At 44.2% G+C, this 20,879-nt stretch overlaps 1 protein-coding gene across 2 annotated transcripts in view; it reads right to left on the reverse strand.

The window, feature by feature from the left end:
• mios (meiosis regulator for oocyte development) overlaps window positions 1-20,879 on the reverse strand; it is a 56,117-nt gene that overhangs the window by 17,049 nt on the left and 18,189 nt on the right. For both annotated transcript variants that reach the window (XM_033045804.1, XM_033045812.1), the window contains exons 5-7: window positions 15,412-15,581; window positions 15,255-15,320; window positions 6,475-6,633 (exon numbers count right to left, since the gene is read on the reverse strand). In XM_033045804.1, the coding sequence (XP_032901695.1) occupies window positions 6,475-6,633; window positions 15,255-15,320; window positions 15,412-15,581 (395 nt within the window). The remainder of the gene's footprint in view (window positions 1-6,474; window positions 6,634-15,254; window positions 15,321-15,411; window positions 15,582-20,879) is intronic.

Here is a 20,879-nt window from a genome sequence, read left to right on the forward strand (position 1 = left end):
AAAGTTAGAATCTCACATTCGAAGATAACAATCTCATGTGGCTCGTTGTTAAGCCCCTGTCCCACTTAGGCAAATTTTTTGGCGACTACAGTCACATGGTCGCGGGGTGACGCCTGTATGGTCGAGAGTAGTCTCCTCAAGTCGCCCAAAGAGTCGTAGCGTTTTTATGGTCGCCGGTGGATTTTGAAATGTTTAAAACTTTTCGGCGACTATGGGGTTGACGTAGCTTGACTTCTCCTGTCGTACGTGCTGTCGTAGGTTGTCGCCAGGATGATGCAGGTTGTCGTCAGGTGACGTTGGTTGTCACCGGGTGCTGACTTTGATGAATTCCATTGGCGACTACCTACGTTGCAACCGGTGACTGAATTGTCTTCAGTTGTCGCCGACAGGATCGTTGCTTGTCGCGGTTGGACATACGTTGACTTCGGTTGTCGTACATTGTCATAGGTGAACGTCCTAAGTCACGACGATTGGGTCGCCGGTTGTCGGTAGCTTGCCATCGACTCGGAGGTAGGTTGTCGTAGCTTGTCGTAGGGGGTTGGTCCAGTCGCCGCTTTTTTGGCGACCTGCTACGACTGTGACAGTCGCCGGCAGTCGCCGAAAAAAATCACCTAAGTGGGACAGGCTTTTTAGCACTTTTACCTGAGTGTTAAGGCTTTGTGACCAGAGGCCTGAAAGCAAATAATCTCGGCAAACATTCCAATATATTATGAATGCTGTATACTCTCAAGAATGCATTTTCCAGTCAAGACATTAAAATTTGGTCTCATCCACTCTCATGTGTACAATTAAAGATTCAAGAGAGTTTATTGTCATGTGTCCCTAATAGGACAATGAAATTCTTGCTTTGCTTTAGCACAACAGAACATAATAGGCATGACTACGTGGTATGGCATAGTAGGCATGACTACGTGGTATGGCATAGTAGGCATGACTATTCCATAGCATTATTCTGACAAAGCAGACGGATGCAAGTCTAGTATCCTGGCTGATTTCATCCCTCAACTCATATAACAAACAATTTTAGGGCAGCACAGTGACATAGCAGTAGAGTTGCTGCCTTACAGAGTCAGGGATCAAAGTTCGATCCAGAATATGGGTGCTGTCTTTACAGAGTTTGTATGATCTCCCTGAAACCGCATGGGTTTTCTCCGTGTGTTCCGGTTTCCTCCCACAGGTTTGTTGGCTTCGGTAAGATTGTAAATTGTCCGTTGTGTGTAGGGTAGTGTTAGTGTACAGGGTGATCATTGGTCGGTAGGGACACTATGGGTTGAAGAGCCTGCTTCCCGTGCTGTATCTCTAAAGTAAACTAAAGTAAATGGGGACACAATAGACTGCAGATACAGGAATCTTGAGCAAATAAAAAAGTGCTGGAAGAACTCAGAGGCCTGCCAATATCTGTGGGGTGAAATCAACAGAAGACTTTTATGAGTTGGGGCCCTTGTATAGAAATGAATACAATTACATGTTTCAAAAGATATTTGTACACATATGGATAGGTAGTTTAGAGGAATATGGGTCAAAGGCAGGATAATGGGACCTGCCCAAAATACAAACTTGGACAAGTTGGGGCAAAAGGCCCATTTCCATTCTGTATAACTCGATGCCTCACAGAGACTGAAGGGACACAATGTAAAACGTTGCCCCCACAGATGCTGCCTGGCCTGCTGAATGGCTTCAACACTTTGATTTTTGCCCAAAGCTGTTATGAGGGCTGACAGTGTAGAAATTGTCTGCCACATTTCCAATAAATAAAAACTTCTGAGCACAAATAGTCATAGTGTAATGCACATTTGTGTACATTTATATCAGCAACATGAATGTTGATTTCAAAGTTTATATCAGTGATTTGAATGAGAATGTAGACAGCATGATTAGTAAGTTGCAGATAACACTAAAGTGGGTGGTATCGTAGATAGCAAAAATGGTTGTCAAAAATTACATCAGAAATTTGATCAGCTGAGCACGTGGGCTGAGGAATGGTTATTGGAGTTTAATGCACATAAATGCAAGGTATCGCATTTCGGGAAGTTAAACCAGGGCAGGTTCTTCACATTGAATGGCAGCTTCCTGGGAAGTGTAGTGGTCCAGATGGATCGATGAGTGCAGGTCCATAGTTTCATGAAAGTGGTGTCACAAGTAGGGTGGTCAAGAAGACTTTCAGTACATTGGCCTTCATCAGTCAGGCCACTGAGCATGGAAGTTGGGATGCTGTGTCATAGTTGTACAAGACATTGGTGAGGTCACATTTTGAGCAGTGTGTTCTGTTTTGGTCACCCTGTTATAGGAGTGCAAAGACAACTAAGATGTTGGCGTCTGGACTTGAGGGCCTGAGCTATAGGGAGAGGTTGAGCAGGCTAGGACTTTATTCCACGGAGCGCGGGAGGATGAGGGGTGATCTTAGAGGTGTACAAGATCATGAGGGGAACAGATAGGGTAAATACAGTGTATTTTGCCCAGAGTATGGGTACTAACTGTATATCCTTGCTGTATAACTCTATATCTTGGCTATAACCTAAGTGATGAATTAGGGATCACCATTTGGATATCACATGCTGAATTGGCTACAACATAATTTCCATCAGGAACAGGAAAACCACTTAAAGTTAGATAGAAATTGACACGCCAGAAAAAAGCCAACTTAGGAAATGTTTCTTTGTAACCTCCCCACAATAATCAGGCTCCATTGTCTCTTAAGAATAGAGCTAATAGAGCTCCTTTAACCATGGCAGGCCATTGACAATGATAAACAATCATAAAGCATAGGACTAGAATTAGGCCATTCAGCCCATCTAGTTACTCTGCCATTCATGGCCGATCTATCTTTCCTTCTCAACCCCATTCTCCTGCTTTCTCCCCATAACCTTTGACACCCATACTGATCAAGAATCTGCCAATCTGCGCCTACCTTGGCCTCCATGGACATTTGTAGCAATGTGGCCCTTGTGGTTAAAGGGATCAGGGGGTATGGAGAGAAGGCAGGTACAGCATACTGAGTTGGTTGATCAGCCATGATCATATTGAACGGCGGTGCAGACTCGAAGTGCCGAATGGCCTACTCCTGCACCTATTTTCTATGTTTCTATGAATTCCACAAACTCACCGAAGTAACTCACCAAACTAACTGAAGAAATTCCACTTCATCTCCTTTCCAAAGGTACGTCCTTTTATTCTGAGGCTATGGCCTCTGGACCTAAACTCTCTCTCTGATCAGTTCTATCGACAGTTAGAGTCAGAGTCATACAGCCTTCGGCCCAACTTATCCTTGCTGACAAAAATGCCCATCTAAGCTAGTCCCATTTTGGTCCATATCCCTCCAAAACCTTTCCTGTCCATGAACCTGCTCAGGAACCATGAACGTAACCAAAACCCAATACTCCAAGAGTGCCTCACCACCGTCATGCACAACTAACATAACATCACGAATTCTATACTCAATTCTATGACTGTCAGATTAAAGAAAGGTTTTTACACATATTGAAAGCAAGAGGGGAACCAGGGAGAAGGCAGGACAGCTCAAGGGTAAAGAAAGAAATTTATACTTGGAGTCAACACAGTAGGCAAAGGGGTTGTAGCCAGGGGTTGTCGGCAGAGATTAGTGTGGGGCAGCATGATGCGCAGCAGTAGAGTTGCTGCCTTATAGTGCCACAGACCAGGGTTCGATACTAACTACAGGTGTTTGTCTGTACAGAGTTAGTATGTTTTCCCCGTGACCTGCGTGGTTTTCTCCAGGATCTCCAGTTTCTTCCCACATTCCAAAGACGTACAGGTTTGTAGGTTAATTGTCTGAGTATAATTGTAAATTGTCCCTAGTGTGTGTAGGATAGCGTTAAGTGTGCGGGGATCGCTGGTCAGCTGTTTCCACGCTGTATCTCTAATATAAAAACTAAACACTAACATGCATGGGCAGTTTGAAATTAGGAATTAGGTGTTTGAGCGCATATAAATCCCCAGGACCTGATGGGATTTATTCCAGGTTATCGCGAGAGGCAAGAGAGGAGATTGCGGGAGCCTCAAAGATATTTGCTTCTTTAGCCGCAGGCGAGGTTCTGGTGAGTAGTTAATAACATTACTTTATTTAAGAAGGGAAGTTAGTAGCGAGAATCTAGAGAATTTTGGCCTGGGAGTCTCAAGTGGGTGGTAGGGTAGCTATTGAGGTGGATTATTCAAGATAGAATTTACTCCTATTTGGAAGAGAATGGATTAATTAGGGACAGTCAGCATGGCTTTGTACATGGCAGATGGTGTCTTACGAACTTGTTCATTTTTTGAGGTGACAAAGGTGATCAATTAGGGTAGGCAGTGGATGTTGTCTACATGGATTTCAGCAAGACATTTAATAAAGTACTCCATAGTAAACTCATCCAGAGGTTAAGTTGTGCAGGATTAATGGTGACTTGGGCCTATGGATTCGGACGGGTTTACTGATAGAAGACAGTGGGTTGTGGTTATAGGACAATATTCTGGCTGGCCGTTTTTGACCAATAGAGTTAACGCAAGGATCTCTGTTTTGACATAAACGTAGATGGATTGCTGAGTAACTTTGCAGATGGCACCAAGATTGCTGGGATCACAGAATGTGAAGAAGGCTGTCAAGGTATACAGCAGGATATAGATCAGCTACAGAAAAGGGTAGAGAAATGGCAGATAGAGTTTAATCTGAGCAAGTGCGAGGTGTTGCACGTTGGGAGGTCAAATGCAAGGGGAAAATATACAATTAATGGCTAGACTATTAACAATATTAATGTGATGAGGGATCGTGGGGTGCAAGTCCATAACTCCCTGAAAGTGGCAACACAAGTAGAGTGGCAAAGAGTGGCATTGAGTATAAAAATCAGGAAGTCATGATGCATCTTTATGGAACTTTGGTTATTCTGCATTTGGAATATTGTCTGCAGTTCTGGTCACCCCATTACAGGAAGTAAGTAGCTTTGGAAAGGAAGCAGAAGAGGTTTACCAGAATGGTGCCTGGATTAAGGGGCATTGGCTACATGGAGGGGTTGGACAGACTTGGATTGCTTTCTCTTAAAAGCAAGAGGTTGTGGGGAGACCTGTAACAGAAAGTAAAATTCTGAGATAAGGAAGACTCACAGAACCCTCTTCCCAGGATAGAAAAAAACCCCCAAATAATTGAGGGCAGAGCTATATGGTGAGACGGGCAAAGTTTAAAGGAGATGTTAAGGGCAAGTTTTCTTTATATACGCAGTGGTGAGTGTCTGGAACATGCTTCCGAGGTTGGTGGTTGAGGCAGAAATGTTAATGATTTTTAAAAAGACTTTTGGATAAGCATATAGACGTGCAGGGAATGGTGGGATATGGGTTATGTACAGGTAGATTAGAGATGGTGCAGACATCATGTTCGGCACAGACATTGTGGGCTGAAGGGCCTGTTCTTGTGTTGTACTGTTCCATGTTGTTTTCCTACCCACCTCATTTGTACCACTGTGAACTGCAATCTCTGGCTGCTTACCCTGCCCATTGAGAATATTTTGTATCCTAGACCCGGCCACTATGGTGGCACACACCATCCTGGAGTTTGCTGCTACAGAATCTCTTGTCTGTCCCCCTAACTAATGAGACTGCTATCATAATAGCCCTAGGTACACAAAAATGAAGTCTGAAGAGGGGTTTTGGCCCGAAACATTGCCTACTTCCTTTGTTCCATGTGTACCTTCGATTTTCCAGCATCTGCAGTTCCTTCTTAAACACAAACATCATAGTAGCCCTGCCTGACTTCACACTGCCACGCTGTGCCTGAGAACCAGGCCTGCTGCTGGCCCGACCGTCCCCCACCCACCGTCACAAGGATTCCTGCACCCTCTGTCTACACCCTTTTCTAGTGGTCACCCATTTATTTTCTGCCTATAACTTAAGTGTGAACACTTCATTATGACTCCCATCCACGATGCTCTCATTCTCCCAGCTGATCCAGAGATCATCTAGCTGCAGCTCCAGTTCCATCAAGCGATCAGTCAGGAGCTGCAGTTGGACACACTTCCCAAGAGGTCTAATTCCCAGTAATACTGATATTTTCCTGACTTCCCACATCCTGCAAGAGTGGTATACCAGTGTCCTAACTGCTATCTCTACTGCACTAAAGTCCAAGAGTTACACAAACAATGTTATGCTTGTGCAACAAGTCTGCTTACCAATGTAACATAGAGCTGAAACTTATTGCTATTGAAGACCTTTTTTTTTTTAATCCCATAAGAAATATAAAATTTATTATTTTGAGTCTGAAATACTAGTTCCCGAATCCCTTTCCCCCATTGTAACAGTTGTTTTTATAACAATATTTTCTATAACGTAAGGTTTCTTAGGAACGCAACTACTGTGATATATTAGAATTACCTGTACATAATTGACAATATTGCGCTGAGATGTCTCACGGTTGTGAAAGGCACATTAAGTGCGAAATCTTTTCTTTCTGTACACGAAACATAGAAATGTATGTTCTAATTTTATTTTACTTACCTGCAACATACAGAAACTTGCTGTCTGTACATCACCAGTCCGATCGACATAACTCTCCATGAGGTCAATGCCATCTTTCGTCAAGCCTGTTAATAGAATTCCCTCTAGGTTTCCAGCTTCTTTCATTTCATTGGTTAGTTTATCAATATACCGAAGAATCTAAAAGATAATGTCAATTATTAATTTAGCAAAGCAGTGAAAAATAAATTTGTTACATTAGGCAACATTCAATTCAAGCAACATTTGAAACATATTAACACATCTGGGGAAAGAAAATAAAACTTACCTATGATTTTGCATAAAAACACCAATTACAATTAAGCAAATGCAAGGTTGTGAAATTCATACGCATATTTGGATAAAAGTTCATATCCACAAACTTGATTGCCACTTCAACTTCCATTCCCTTCACATACTTAGTGCATTTTGCAACTTGAAATTTCTTTTTTGTTCTTAAATATATTCTTTGCTTGGTCTCTACACCCGTATTTGGAATGGAATTCTAGTTTCAACACACTCTAAATACTGGTACCTGCATCGAAGACGCACCCCCATTTTGAGTTGATAAATTTTGAAAAAACGCTGGTGATACATAGAATTTCTCACGCTCAAAAAAATTAAAAAAAGTACAATTCAAGTATCCCAAGGCTTCCAGATCTTCAACATTCTGAATGACTGAATGGGGGGTGGGTGGGGGATGAAGGGTGACGGCAGGTGGAGAGATGGTGGGAAAAATGGGAGCACACTGGGACGTTGAATCAGTTGTGATCTTATTGAATGACAATACTAGTTCAAGGGACCAATTGAGGTTACTCGCAGGAGTAAGCTTACTGACACAGGAGTAAGCTGCTTTTGTGCACGTCTGTTGACAAGGCAGCAGCATTCTTATTCTCTGTTATTCTCACTTGACCTACAACTGCCACACCTCCAAAGCATGTCTTCATGCAAATTTACATTGAAAGACACAGGAATGCCATGCAGTGTCACCCAGCGCAGCAAGTGAGGCCGTGTCCTGCTCTTGGCGGCCTGTGAGCCCCGGGACTAGCTGCAGTCCCCAGGTCACCTGCCCCAGGACCGGCTGCAGCGCCCTGGTCACCTGCCCCAGAGCAGGCTGCAGAGCCCAGGTCGCCTGCGAGCCCCGGGACTAGCTGCAGTTCCACTGTCTGGTCCCGGCGTCGCTCGCAGCCACCCGAGCTACTGAGTGAGTTGCTGGCATGATCCCCGACCCTCTCCTTCTCAATGCTCCTGCCCTCCCTGCAACTTTACCCCTGATGGCCCAGCCATGCTGACCCGGGCCAGACTCCACACACGCTCTGGAAGGAACTCTCCCACCCCAGCGGTGCTGTCCTTTTATAGCCACTGTACTGAGGGACAGCCAAATCTAACAATCTAACCTTGGCTAACAGTCTAACCTTCGCCCTCCAAGAAACAGGTAAATTTTCAGGCCTTATTTTAGGGTAAATAAAATAATGTCTTAATTGCCGGGAAATACGTCAAGTAATTTCTCCTCTTCTTGGTCCTAAATGTTTTACCGTCACTTCTGACCCCAGTCTCCTAGTCAGCAACAAACACACATATTCAGAGATTCTCCCCAATTAAGTAAGTAATTTTTATTTATATAGCACATTTAAATCACCTCGCGTTGAAACCAAAGCGCTGTACATAGAAGAAATTGGGTTTCCATACATCCATGCAAAACAAGAAAGAAGACACAACACATTATAGAATTTAACATTAATGTCCCCCCACAGCAGAATCAACATTTTCCACTGTGAGGGAAGGCAGTAAAAAGTTCAGTCCTCTTCCTCTGTGTTCACCCGTGGTCGGGGCCTATTTGAGGCCTCTGCAGTCGCCGCAACGGAGGCCCGATTACATTCGGTGCTCTCAACCTCTACATCAGTGAAATGAAATGCAGACTAGTAGACCAGTTTTCATGTGCACCCTGTTGTGGCTATCTGAATTCCCTGGCTGCCATCCATTTTAATTCCCCTTCCCAGACTAACCAGTCTGTTCTTAGCTTTCTCCATAGCCAGGGCAAGGCCAAAGGCAAACTAGAGGATCAGCACATGATATTCTACCCAAATCGACTACAAACCTACGGTATGAACATTGAATTGTTCAATTTCAAATCACCTTCAATCCTTTCCTCTCTACCTTCATCTACTCTGGACATCTATCAAACCACCTTCTATCCACTTTACCCAACGAGTTCTTTATCACATAGCTTATTTTCAAAGGTATCAAAGGTCTTTTATTATCACGTGTACCAATTAAGGTACAGTGATATGTAAATTACCTTACACAGAGCTGCCAAGTTCTGTCAGAGCATTTCAGTATTCTAGTACCTGAAAATCAGTGTTTTGCTGAGGAAATCAGTATTTTTACGCAATGCCATTTTGCAGGAATTTTTTTATTTTAATGTGCGGTCATACACATGTAAGAGTACAAGAATGCATAACTTGTTTATTGTGTATTTGTAATAGTTTATTGTGTATTATATGTCACAGCTGCTTTCTTGCATTTCTCTCTCTCTCTCAGTAAGGGAAGCTGGCCGGTGATTGGTCGCAACGCCCCTCGTAGACTGCGTCTGATTTGCCGCCGAGTGACCAGCGCATTATGTGATTGGACACAATGCCCTTGGAGACAGCGGCTGATTGGACTGGAGGAGACAGATTTGTTGATTGGACAGGAATTTTAAGGAAAGCTGGTCGGTGATTGGACACAACCCCCTTAGAGACAGCGGTTGATTGGTCCCCAAATAATTGGGCACAAAAATCGGAATTCCGATTTAAATCTGATATAAGGTACATTGGGTGGGTATCGATTAATTCCAGACAACAGATTTAAAAAAATAATCTAACACCATTAATTCACTCAGGGTGTGATGTGTTCTACAGTATGAAGTGTACAGCAAAACTTGCACTTCCAGAGTGGTCTATCGTGTTGTTTCTTCAGCAGACCATGGATTTATTTTAAGAGCAAAACATAAAGTGCTGGAGAACTCAGGTCAGGCTGGATCTATGGAGGGCTCGAAGAAGCGTCTCGACCCAAAACATCACCTATTCCTCCTCTCCAGAGATGCTGCCTGACCCGCTGAATTACTCCAGCAATTTTTGTCTATCTATGGAGGGAATGGCTAGGCGACGTTTAGGGTCGGGTCCCTTCTTCAGGCATCTTTTAAGGGGTTGGGAAAGATAAAAAATTTCACATATTTAAATATGTTGTTACTAATATAACTAGTAGTGTGGGAGAAAATTCCATGAGCCATAATTGCCACATACATACCCAAAAGTAGAAATGTAGAAAGTTACAGTATGTAAAAAAAGATATTACGAGCTTTGTAGTCTCCTTGTACCAATCAAACGTTGGTTGCAGGTACAACTGAAGGGATTTGGCGCTCGGGCGACGCTATGAATTTATATGAATTTTTTAAATCCGATACCTTTAAATCATTCAAAAGCTACAACCACAACTTGATAAATAACACGAAATAAAACTGGAGCAAATAAAGGCAAACAGAAGAACTAACCTTGAAGGAGAGAGAGAAAACAACACACAAACTTATTTTGTTAAAATTCATATAACATCCCTAAATGACGGGTACAAATTACTAAATAACGTGGGTGGACAAAAATGCTGGAGAAACTCAGCGGGTGAGATGCTGCCTCACCCGTTGAATTTCTCCAGCATTTTTGTCTACCTTCGATTGTTCCAGCATTTGCAGTTCCTTCTTAAAATAACATGGGTGAATGATTGTACCTGCACACCAGGAAGAAGCCCGTGCTCACGGTCTGGAGCCCTTAATGACAGCAAGTTTTAAGAAATTCTCCCATGAATTTTATTCAAAGGAACGTGGCGTAATTAATACTTGGTCAAAACACAATTATATTGACTGAGGAATGCAGATCGATGTATTGGTGACACATTGTATAACTACGTGTTAACTACTGGCTGTTAACAAGTGCTAACGGTGTCCATTAACAAATCGTTTTTGTCTCAGTTGAATCAAGTGATAAATTACTCCAATCTTTCTGGAGTGCTCATTATACACAAGCTGGAAACTGAAAAGTAGGGGAACGCCGTTCCCCTGCATACCCCCCCCCCCCCCCCCCCGATTTCCATCACTGGTGCCGGTGACAGTATTGAGTTAACCGCGGGGCTGTGTTGTTGTCAGTGAGGAATTTCACCTGCCGGGGTCGCTGCTGAGGGGATAGAATGTGTTGCCCACCAGCCTAGCGCGGGCCCGCCTGAGGCGAGGGGCCCAATTGGCTTAAGGCCGGCCTTGGCCGTTAGTCAGCGAATGAGTGTCCAGAAAGCCATGTGTCAATGAGTGTCCAGAAAGCCCCGAGTCAGTGAGTGTCCACAAAGCCGTGTCAGTGAGTGTCCAAAAAGCCGTGTCAGTGAGTGTCCAAAAAGTCGTGAGTCAGTGAGTGTCCAAAAAGCCGTGTGTCCAGAAGGCCTTGAGTGTCCAGAGGGCCGTGAGTGAGTGTCCAGAGGGCCGTGAGTGAGTGAGTGTTCAGAGAGTCGTGTGTCAGTGCGTGTCAGAAAGCCGCGAGTCAGTGAGTGTCCAGAAAGCCGTGTGTCCAGAAAGCCGTGAGTGTCCAAAAAGCTGTGAGTGTCCAAAAAGCCGTGAGTGTCCAAAAAGCCGTGAGTGTGTCCAGAAAGCCGCGAGTGAGTCCAGAAAGCCGCGAGTGAGTCCAGAAAGCCGTGAGTCAGCCGCGCCTGCGCAGTCGGGGGCTATCGGTGAGTGGTGGAATATTGCGTTGGGGGATCAGGCCTCTCGTGTGAGAATAGGACCCAACGGGTCCCACTTATTCTAATAAATATGTGTGCGCGTGTGTGCGTGTCAGATTATTGGTATATTTATTCACATTTTAAACTTTACAAAAATCACTTTGACAAAAATGTCTTCCATCTGCACTGGTCGTATGACGTCACAATGGGATCTCATTTACATAAACTGTCCGTCAATAGTGCTCCACCCCACAATGACATCACAATGCATCTCACTTACATTAAAAAAAAGTTTAAAAAAAAACACAGCAGCTTCCACCTCACAATGACGTCAGGGGGGGAAGGGAGGGTAGTGGGGTTATGGAGGGAGGGAGGGAGGGAGTGACTAAGGGTAGGGGAAAGGAGAGGGAGGGAGAGGTGAGGGAGGCAGTGGAGGAGGGGAGGAGGAGAGGGAAAAGAAGAGGGAGGGTGAAGAGCGGGGGCGGGGGTTGGGGGAGTTCTGCGGGATGAGGGGGAATAGTGGAGGATAGGGGTATGTGGGATGGCGAGGTAATTGCGTTGTGGGACCAGGCCTCCCGTGTGACAGGGCCCACTTGATCTAGTAAATTACAAATGGCTGAGGCTCAAAAACTAGCATGTGGCACAGAATGTAACCCAGAGATTACAACCCAAGATGTTGTTTTTTAATCCATAACCGAACTCTCTAAATTTGTGCTGCAGTACACCAACCAATTTTTACCCATGCTGTCAGTGCAAATGTGGGCATACCATTCAGAGATCTCATTTATAATCACTCAAAGGTTAATTTCCCTTTCAGCTGAATCTCCCACTTAACCTCTCCTAATCATTTTCCTCCCGTCCTCTGCAGCAGAGCCATCAATGTTGCCACAAATATGACCGCTGCAGCCACCACCCTCTCCAGAGATTACCCCTCAAAGAGCTCAACAGCATTCAAACCAATATATATTTTTCAGTTCTTTTAAAAAAAGGGCCCTCCTGCGCTACCTGCACCTACTGCTCCGCCTAGTGGTCATCCATTGCTTTTCTGTCTGTGTAGCCAATAATGGGCTCTGCTCATCAATTTATTATTTTCTAAGTGCCTGTATATATTTTGTAAAAATATCAGCATCTCCACGGCCACTATGTTACAGTTGCACATTTGCTTTCCCTCCCTAGATAAACAGTCACATTTGCTACCCCCTGGTCTGCAGAATAATTAAAGTCGAAAGAATTTTGGAAAATGATTAGTGCATCTACTATCTTTGGAGGCACCTTTTTCAAATCTCTTACATTGAACAGTTTAACCCATTAACTATGACAAACTAAGGACAATTCTGCCTGCTCAGGTCTAGGTCCCCTTACACAGCACAAATGAGACACATTATGTTGGATTGATTCTGGCTCAATAGAGAGTACAGGAAGAAGTGCTGGTTCACCAAATTACATCTGTTGTTCCCAAGAGCAAGGATGACTTACTTCACTCCCATCTTGTAGGTCCCGAGGTGGCTAATGAGGTCAATGTGGGAAGCACATCATCATCTTAGTCATATTTTATCAACATGATTGAACTACAATCGAGCTAATTGCTTGCAAAATTCCAAAACCCAACAAAGGACACATTTATAGTGTCCTCCATAATGTTTGGGACAAAGACCCACCATTTATTTATTTGTGGCTCTGTACTCCACAATTTGAGATTTGTAATAGAAAATAATCACACGTGGTTAAAGTGCACAATGTCAGATTTTAATAAAGGCCATTTTTATACATTTTGGTTTCAGCAGTGTCTATGCATAGTCCCCCCCATTTCAGGGCACCATAATGTTTGGGACACAGCAATGTCATGTAAATGAAAGTAGTCATGTTTAGTATTTTGTTGCATATCCTTTGCATGCAACGACAGCCTGAAGTCTGCGATTCATGGTCATCACCAGTTGCTGGGTGTCTTCTCTGGTGATGCTCTGCCAGGCCTGTATTGCAGCCATCTTTAGCTTATAGACAATAGACAATAGACAGTAGGTGCAGGGATAGGCCATTCAATGTGATCATGGCTGATCATTTCAGTACCCCGTTCCTGCCTTCTCCCCATATCCCCTGACTCCGCTATTTTTACGAGCCCTATTTAGCTCTCTCTTGAAAGCATCCAGAGAACCTGCCTCCACCGCCCTTTGAGGCAGAGAATTCCACAGACTCACCACTCTCTGTGAGATAAAGTGTTTCCTCGCCTCCATTCTAAATGGTTTGCTCCTTATTCTTAAACTGTGGCCCCTGGTTCTGGACTCCCCCAACATCGGGAACATGTTTCCTGCCTCTAGCATGTCCAAACCATTAACATCTTATATGTTTCAATGAGATTCCCCTCATCCTTCTACTCCAGAGTGTACAAGCCCAGCTACTCCATTCTCTCAGCATATGACAGTCCCGCCATCCCGGGAATTAACCTTGTAAACCTACGCTGCACTCCCTCAATAGCAAGAATGTCCTTCCTCAAATTAGTGGACCAAAATTGCACACATGTGTGGTCTCACTAGGGCTCTGTACAACAGGACCTCTGTACAACAGCAGAAAGACCTCTTTGCTCCTATATTCAATTCCTCGTGTTATAAAGGCCAACATGCCATTCGCTTTCTTCACTGCCTGCTTACTTTCATAGACTGATGTACAAGGACCCCCAGATCCCGTTGTACTTCCCCTTTTCCCAACTTGACGCCATTTAGATAGTAATCTGCCTTCCTGTTTTTGTTACCAAAGTGGATAACGTCACATTTATCTGCATTAAACTTCATCTGTCATGCATCTGCCCACTCCTCCAACTTGTCCAAGCTTATGCTTGTGTTGGGGGCTTGTCCCCCTTCAGTTTTCTCTTCAGCATATAAAAGGCATGCTCAATTGAGTTCAGATCAGGTGATTGACTTGGCCATTCAAAAATTGACAATTTTTTTAGCTTTGAAAAACTGCTTTCTTGCTTTAGCAGTATGTTTGGGATCATTGTCTTGCTGTAGAATGAACCACCATCCAATGAGATTTGAGGCATTTGTTTGAACTTGAGCAGATAGGATGTGTATAAACTTCAGAATACATTATGCTACCACCATCAGCAGTTGTATCATCAATGAAGATAAGTGAGCCAGTACCTTCAGCAGCCACACATGCCCAGGCCATAACACCTCCACCACCGTGTTTCATGAGGTGGTATGCTTTGGGTCTTGGGCAGTTCCTTCTCTCCTCCATTATTTGCTCTTGCCATCACTCGGATACAAGTTAATCTTTGTCTCATCTGTCCACAAGACTTTTTTCCAGAACTGTGGTTGCTCTTTTAAGTACTTCTTGGCAAACTGTAACCTGGCCATCCAATTTTTGCGGCTAACCAGTGGTTTGCATCTTGCAGTGTAGCCTCTGGATTTCTGTTCATGAAGTCTTCTGCGGACAGTGGTCATTGACAAAACCACACCTGACTCCTGATGAGTGTTTCTGATCTGTCGGACAGTAAAGCTCACCAGCGCTTTCTTCTTGATGATGTTCCAAACAGTTGATTTTGGACAGCCTAAGGTTTGGTTGATGTCTCTAACAGTTTTAATCTTGTTTCTCAGTCTCATAATGGCCTCTTTGACGTTCATTGGCACAACTTTGGTCCTCATGTTGATAAATAGCAATAAAAGTTTCCAAAGGTGATCGAAAGACTGGAGGAAAGACTAGGTGCTGAGAGATCTCTTATACCTGCATCAAGGAGGCATTTGAACACACCTGAGCAATTACAAACACCTGTGAAGCCATGTGTCCCAAACATTATGGTGCCCTGAAATGGGGGGGACTATGTATAAACATGGCTGTAATTTCTACATGGTGAAATCTCAAATTGTGGAGTACAGAGACAAATAAAAAAATGACGGGTGTTTGTCTGAAACATTATGGAGGGCACTGTAAGTACTTGACATCCATCAACGACAACAAAATGTAGGAATTTGTTGCACCAAGTCAGGAATAAAAATGCAAAATATTCAGTTAAAGTATATTTTGGGTGTATACTTATTAATTATTGCACTCACCTGGGTGTCATTTAGAAACATATTGGCAAAGGCCACTCTGTCACGCACGGCAACGCTGCTCTCATACTAAAGTGAGTAATGAAAATGACAAAATAATTGATTTGCAAAATATGTTAAGTGATCAAAATAGTAAATATTAAATGATAGAAGGCCTTACCAGTACACCATCATATGATCCTGGTTCACTCGTCAGAAAGGCAAACATGACACAGAGATAAGGATTATTTAGCTGCAATCTTAGAGTACTACACATTTCTCGCCACAAAGAATCCTTTTCATCGGTGTAACCAGACAATGCCATTGCTACAACGTTCAGGTTCAAATCTCCTGCAAATCAAAGTATTCATTATAAACCACCATTTTAAATTTTATTTTATTCAAAAATATGAACTATAAACATGGCTAAAAACAAATATGAAAATGTGATTCCCTGCTACCTGTGCAGCCCCACCCCATTTCCAATATTAGCAACCTGACCCAAATAAGGATTGCAATTTCTGCTATTATTAAATATTCAATGTTAGGAACAAATGTGTTTTGTCAGAAAATCCACAGCACCACAATGCAGCCTTGATGTGAAGATCTAAGCTTGTACGGTATCTATTTTTAATAACACGATTACTTTATTATGAGCCAGGGACTGACAAACACAAATTGTGTGTGAGAATATAATCCAGCAGATAGAATTCCAAATGGGGATTTTTAGATTAAACTGCAGACCAGATCATAAAGATTGAAACAAATTTTTTATTCTTCTAAAGATTGTTGAAGGTTCACCATTATACAATGACCTTCTCTTGGGACTGCCTAGGGCTTGCTGTTAATTTGATTTGTGCAAAGTGCACCGTCAGATTCTCCTTATTCTGTGTAAATTTGGCCTGATCCGTACTGGCAGATCTCTTTGGATTGGCATTACGTAAATGCAAGATTAATTTATAGTCATAGAGTGATAAAGTGTGGAAACAGGCCCTTCTGCCCAACTTGCCCACACCGGCCAACATGTCCCAGCTACACTAGTCCCACCTACCTGCGTTTGGTCCATATCCCTCCAAACCTGTCCTATCCATGTACCTGTCTAACAGCTTCTTAAACAATGGGATAGTCTGAAAAAGTTACCCCTCAGATTACCATTAAATCTTTTACCTTCACCTTAAACCTATGTCTTCTAGTCCTCAATTCACCCATTCTGGGCAAGAGACTCTGTGCATCTACCTGATCTATTCCTCTCATGATTTTACCTCTATAAGATTACCCGCTCATCCTACTGTGCTCCAAGGAATAGAGTCCCAGCCTACTCACCTCTCCCTACAGCTCACATCTTTGTAAATCTTTTCTGTACCCTTTCCAGCTTAACATCTTTCCTATAACCTGATGCCCAGAACTGAACACACTAAATGCAGCTCACCAACATATTATTCAAATGCAACATGAGATCCCAACTTCTATACTCAATACTCTGACTGATGAAGGCCAATGTGCCAAAAGCCTTTTTGACCACCTTATCTACTTGCGACTCCACCTTCAAGGAACTAAGCACCTGCACTCCTAGATCCCTCTGCTCTACAACACTCCTCAGACCCCGACCATTCACTGTGTAGGTCCTTCCACATTAGGCTTCCCAACATGCAACACCTCACATTTCTCCGTGTTAAATTTAATCAACTATTCCTCAGCCCACCTGGCCAATCGATCAAGATCTTGCTGTAATTTTTCACAACCATCTTCACCATCTGCAAAACCACTCACTTTTGTATCATCAGCAAACTTGCTAATCTTGCCATGCATGTTCTCATTCAAATATTTGATGCAGATGACAAACAGTAACAGGCCCAGCACCAAACCCCGAGGCACACCACTTGTCACACCTCCAGTCCGAGACGTAATCTTCCACCATCACCCACTGCTTCCTTCCATGAAGCCAATACTATCCATTCAGCTATCTCTCCTTGGATCCCATGAGATCTAACCTTCCAGAGCAGCCTACCATGCAGAACCTTGTCAAATGCCTTACTGAAATCCACAGCACTGCCCTCATCGACCTTTTTGGTCACGTCTTCAAAAAACTCAGATCTGTGAGACACACCTCCCACATACAAAACCATGCTGACTATCCCTAATTAACCCTTGACAATTCAAATGCCTGTATATCCTATACCTCAGAATACTCTCGAGCAACTTTCCAACTACAGATGCTAAACTCACTGGCCTACAGTGATAATATCATGCATTTTGGGTTCTTGACAAAATGGAGGATTTCTGCTTCTGTAAAACCTGCTTGTCATCTTTTGCAAACGCTGTAAAGACCATGAGGATCGTGGCTCCAAAGAGCCTGGGAAGGGGTTGAATAGAGGTTGATGTCCAAATGGCCTTTAATTGTTAATACGTATGAGATTTTGCAGAAGGAGCTAGGTCCTGTTGCAAATGCATGCTTGGGATTGGTTGGGGAAATGATGGGTTACAATAACGTTGCATTATTCCCGGCGCTAATTATGATTGGTCCAGGAGAGGGGCCTCACCAAAGATGTTTACTTAACCTGGGAGAATGTTTCTTTACCTAACAGAATTGTTTCATCCTATGTGTTGAAAGTATGTTATGTGATATTATATGATTGGGTTAGGGAACTGTCGTTCAATGTATTTTGTAACCCTTATCGATAATTGGCTTGTAGGGGTAGCATGTATTTTCGCACCAAGGGCCTGTAAAGGTATAAAAGAGGGGGGAAGCACATTGTGGTGTGCCGATCTGCTGAGGTTTGTTCTATTTGCGCGAGGCTGTTGGGCTCGAATTAGTAGAGTCAAGTATCGGACCTGCGGTATTGGATGAGGTATTGTATTGGTATTGGTATTGTGTAATAAAAGAGTTGAATTTCCAGTGCTCGTATTCAGCGTTTGACTGAACCAGACTAAGTGGGGTAAGTTTACGAACCAGAATTACATTGGGGGCTCGTCCGGGATCTCAACAGATTTCCAAACATAAATTTGCGGTCAGGGAATTGAGTCGTGTCGGATTGCGGGAGGAGAAATCGGTGCCACGGTGCGACTTTCTCATCGGTTTTCCCCGCTCCGCTGATCCGACGACGGTCATCCGCGTGCTTGTGTTTTGATTCCCGAAGACATCGATAGATGATTAGTAGTCTGACTGGGGGTTTAAGTCCCTGCCTAGGGGGTTTGAGGCCCAAGGGAGCTGGGCTCAAAATGCTCTTCTCTCGTGGGTTAAAGGCCCCACACCATTGGTAAGGCTTCAGCTGTTGCAATTGGGATACCACTGAAACTGGCCCGAGGTTTGGTAGACCCTGGGGTTTGAGGCCCCACTCAGCCTGGGATAGTTTTCGAGATATCCTCAAAGACAGGTCAGGGAGGGTCAGTACTAAGAGGCAAAGTACTGAATCAGCGCTGAGAGTGCGATTGGACAGACGACACTTTAAAGATCAGCATCGAGAACCAGCATGAAGCGGGTAGGTGCTGAAAACCAGTATTTAACAGGTAGAATGGTTTGAGGCCTAGGGGTTCGAGGCTGTACCTGTGTGTGGTTAAGTCCCAAACAGTACTGGGAACTCAGGGTTGGATTAAAATTGGCTGAAAATACTTTAAAATCAACACTGAGAGGGGTGAGATGCATCTATTGTCTGGACAGTGATCTAAATTTTTCAATTTAAATTTTACCAAATTCAGGACATTCATATTAAAGACTGGTTATTGTAGAGAGATCCGTTTTGATCTTGTAAAATTGTAAGATAGCACCGTAATTGTATATAGCTCTGTATAACTCCGTAATTGTAATACAGTGATTGTGTGATTAATGCTGCAATCGTAGTTTGAATCGTGACTATATTAATATAGCGTGATCTAATGTAATTTAAAATAGTGTGATTTACATTAGAATTGTACTTTAATTGAATGCTTATATTTTATGTGTTACCTATATTTTTTCTTGTTTAAGTGTGATTATGCTTGCGTGTTACAACCTTAACGGCTTCAATTAATTTATAACCTTCCCAAGTCAAGTGAAGTTCAGAGCCTGTCCGGGTTTCAGGGACAAGTTTGCCAGTATCCCATCTCCAAGTCAATTGGTGTATCGAAGAAAGGCAATAAAACAGATACGTAATAACAACTGGATTGGATTGCAATTTAATGGCTAGAGATTTGCTCTGTGCATTTCAATTAAAAGCAGCGACGGTGGAATAATAGTAACCCCATGGGCTCCCGAAAGGCAGCGCTGTTCAACAGTGACACCCCAATGGTGGTCCTTAGACTTAGAAGATGAGCTTCATATCACATTGGCCTATGATAGGTGGCAAAAATAAAGAATTATAAACCTTTTTCAGACCTCAAGAAGGAAAAAAAAAATGGAATGTGAATTTTGGCACAGGTAACAGGACAAGAAGGAACTGCAGAGTACGTTAAGATACCCCTAGATTTATGGAAACGATCTTCAAAGGTTGCTCCACACATAATGAGGAAGGTGAATTTTCCAGCAAGTGCAAAAGACTTGGGAGCAACGGTAAAGAAAGCAATTGATCAGGCCAAATATATATGAAGAACGGAGCTTGTCTAACCAATGTGCTGTTGAGTTTTACCAGACCCAGAGGACAGTGTTGCCCAGTTACGCCAGTATCTGGGGAGTGAGGGATGTGAGTATGTGGACACGCAAGTGTGGGCAGAAGACGCAACTCAGGTAGGATGTGCTGGCATTGATCCCATCCAGGTAGCTCTCCAGTAACACTGCCTTCGATACAGCAGTACCCATTGAAACAACATGCAATTCCTAGTACAGGTGCACAACCTTTTATCCGGAGTTCCGGAAACCGAAAAACTCTGAAAACCGGCCATTTTTTCCAGATGTCGTCTGCACACCAAAGCTCGCGTTTGGCGCCAAACTTGACCCGAAACGACCCACGGTCAACCCAGGTCTGTACTACTGTAGCGGCTGCCTGCTCCCTGGAGACCGGGGAGACACTTAAACATCTGTAAATCATTGCTTAAATGTTAGTCAGTTAGTTTGCAGGGCTTTTATGTGAAAAAGGGGGGGAGGTGAAGGGGGAAACTTTAATTCTTAATCCCCTACCTGGTCGGAGAGGCGGGGAGCGGTCAATGCCTTACCGGGTCGCCGTGCAGTAAGCTCCGGAGCGCTGTGGCCGCCAACTCCCAGCTGGGGCTGCGAGCGTCCGGCCGCAGGCGGTGCTGGTTGTAGCCCCGACCCCAGCAACTCTACCCCTGGCTGCGCGGCGCTCCAAATCCAGCGCGGCCCGCGGCAGGACGCCCGCAGCCCCAGCACTGCTGTGGCCGCCAACATGTTGTGTGTCGGCGGCCACAGCGCTCCGGATCTTACCGCACGGCGACCCGGTAAGGCATTGCCCACTCTCCGCTGGTATCCCAGCGCTGCGACGCCGCCGACTCCCAACATCGTGGAGCTGGGGCTGCGGGCGTCCGGCCGCGGGCCGCGCTGGATTTGGAGCGCCGCGCAGCCAGGGGTAGAGTTGCCGGGGTCGGAGCTCCAACCGGCGCCGCCCGCGGCCGGACGCCGCAGCCCCCAGCTCCGCGATGTTGGGAGTCGGCGGCCACAGCGCTCCGGAGCTTACTGCACGGCGACCCGGTAAGGCATTGCCCGCTCCCCGCCTCTCCGAC

This window comes from Amblyraja radiata, chromosome 2 (genome assembly GCF_010909765.2).
Source record: "Amblyraja radiata isolate CabotCenter1 chromosome 2, sAmbRad1.1.pri, whole genome shotgun sequence".
NCBI lineage: Eukaryota > Metazoa > Chordata > Chondrichthyes > Rajiformes > Rajidae > Amblyraja > Amblyraja radiata.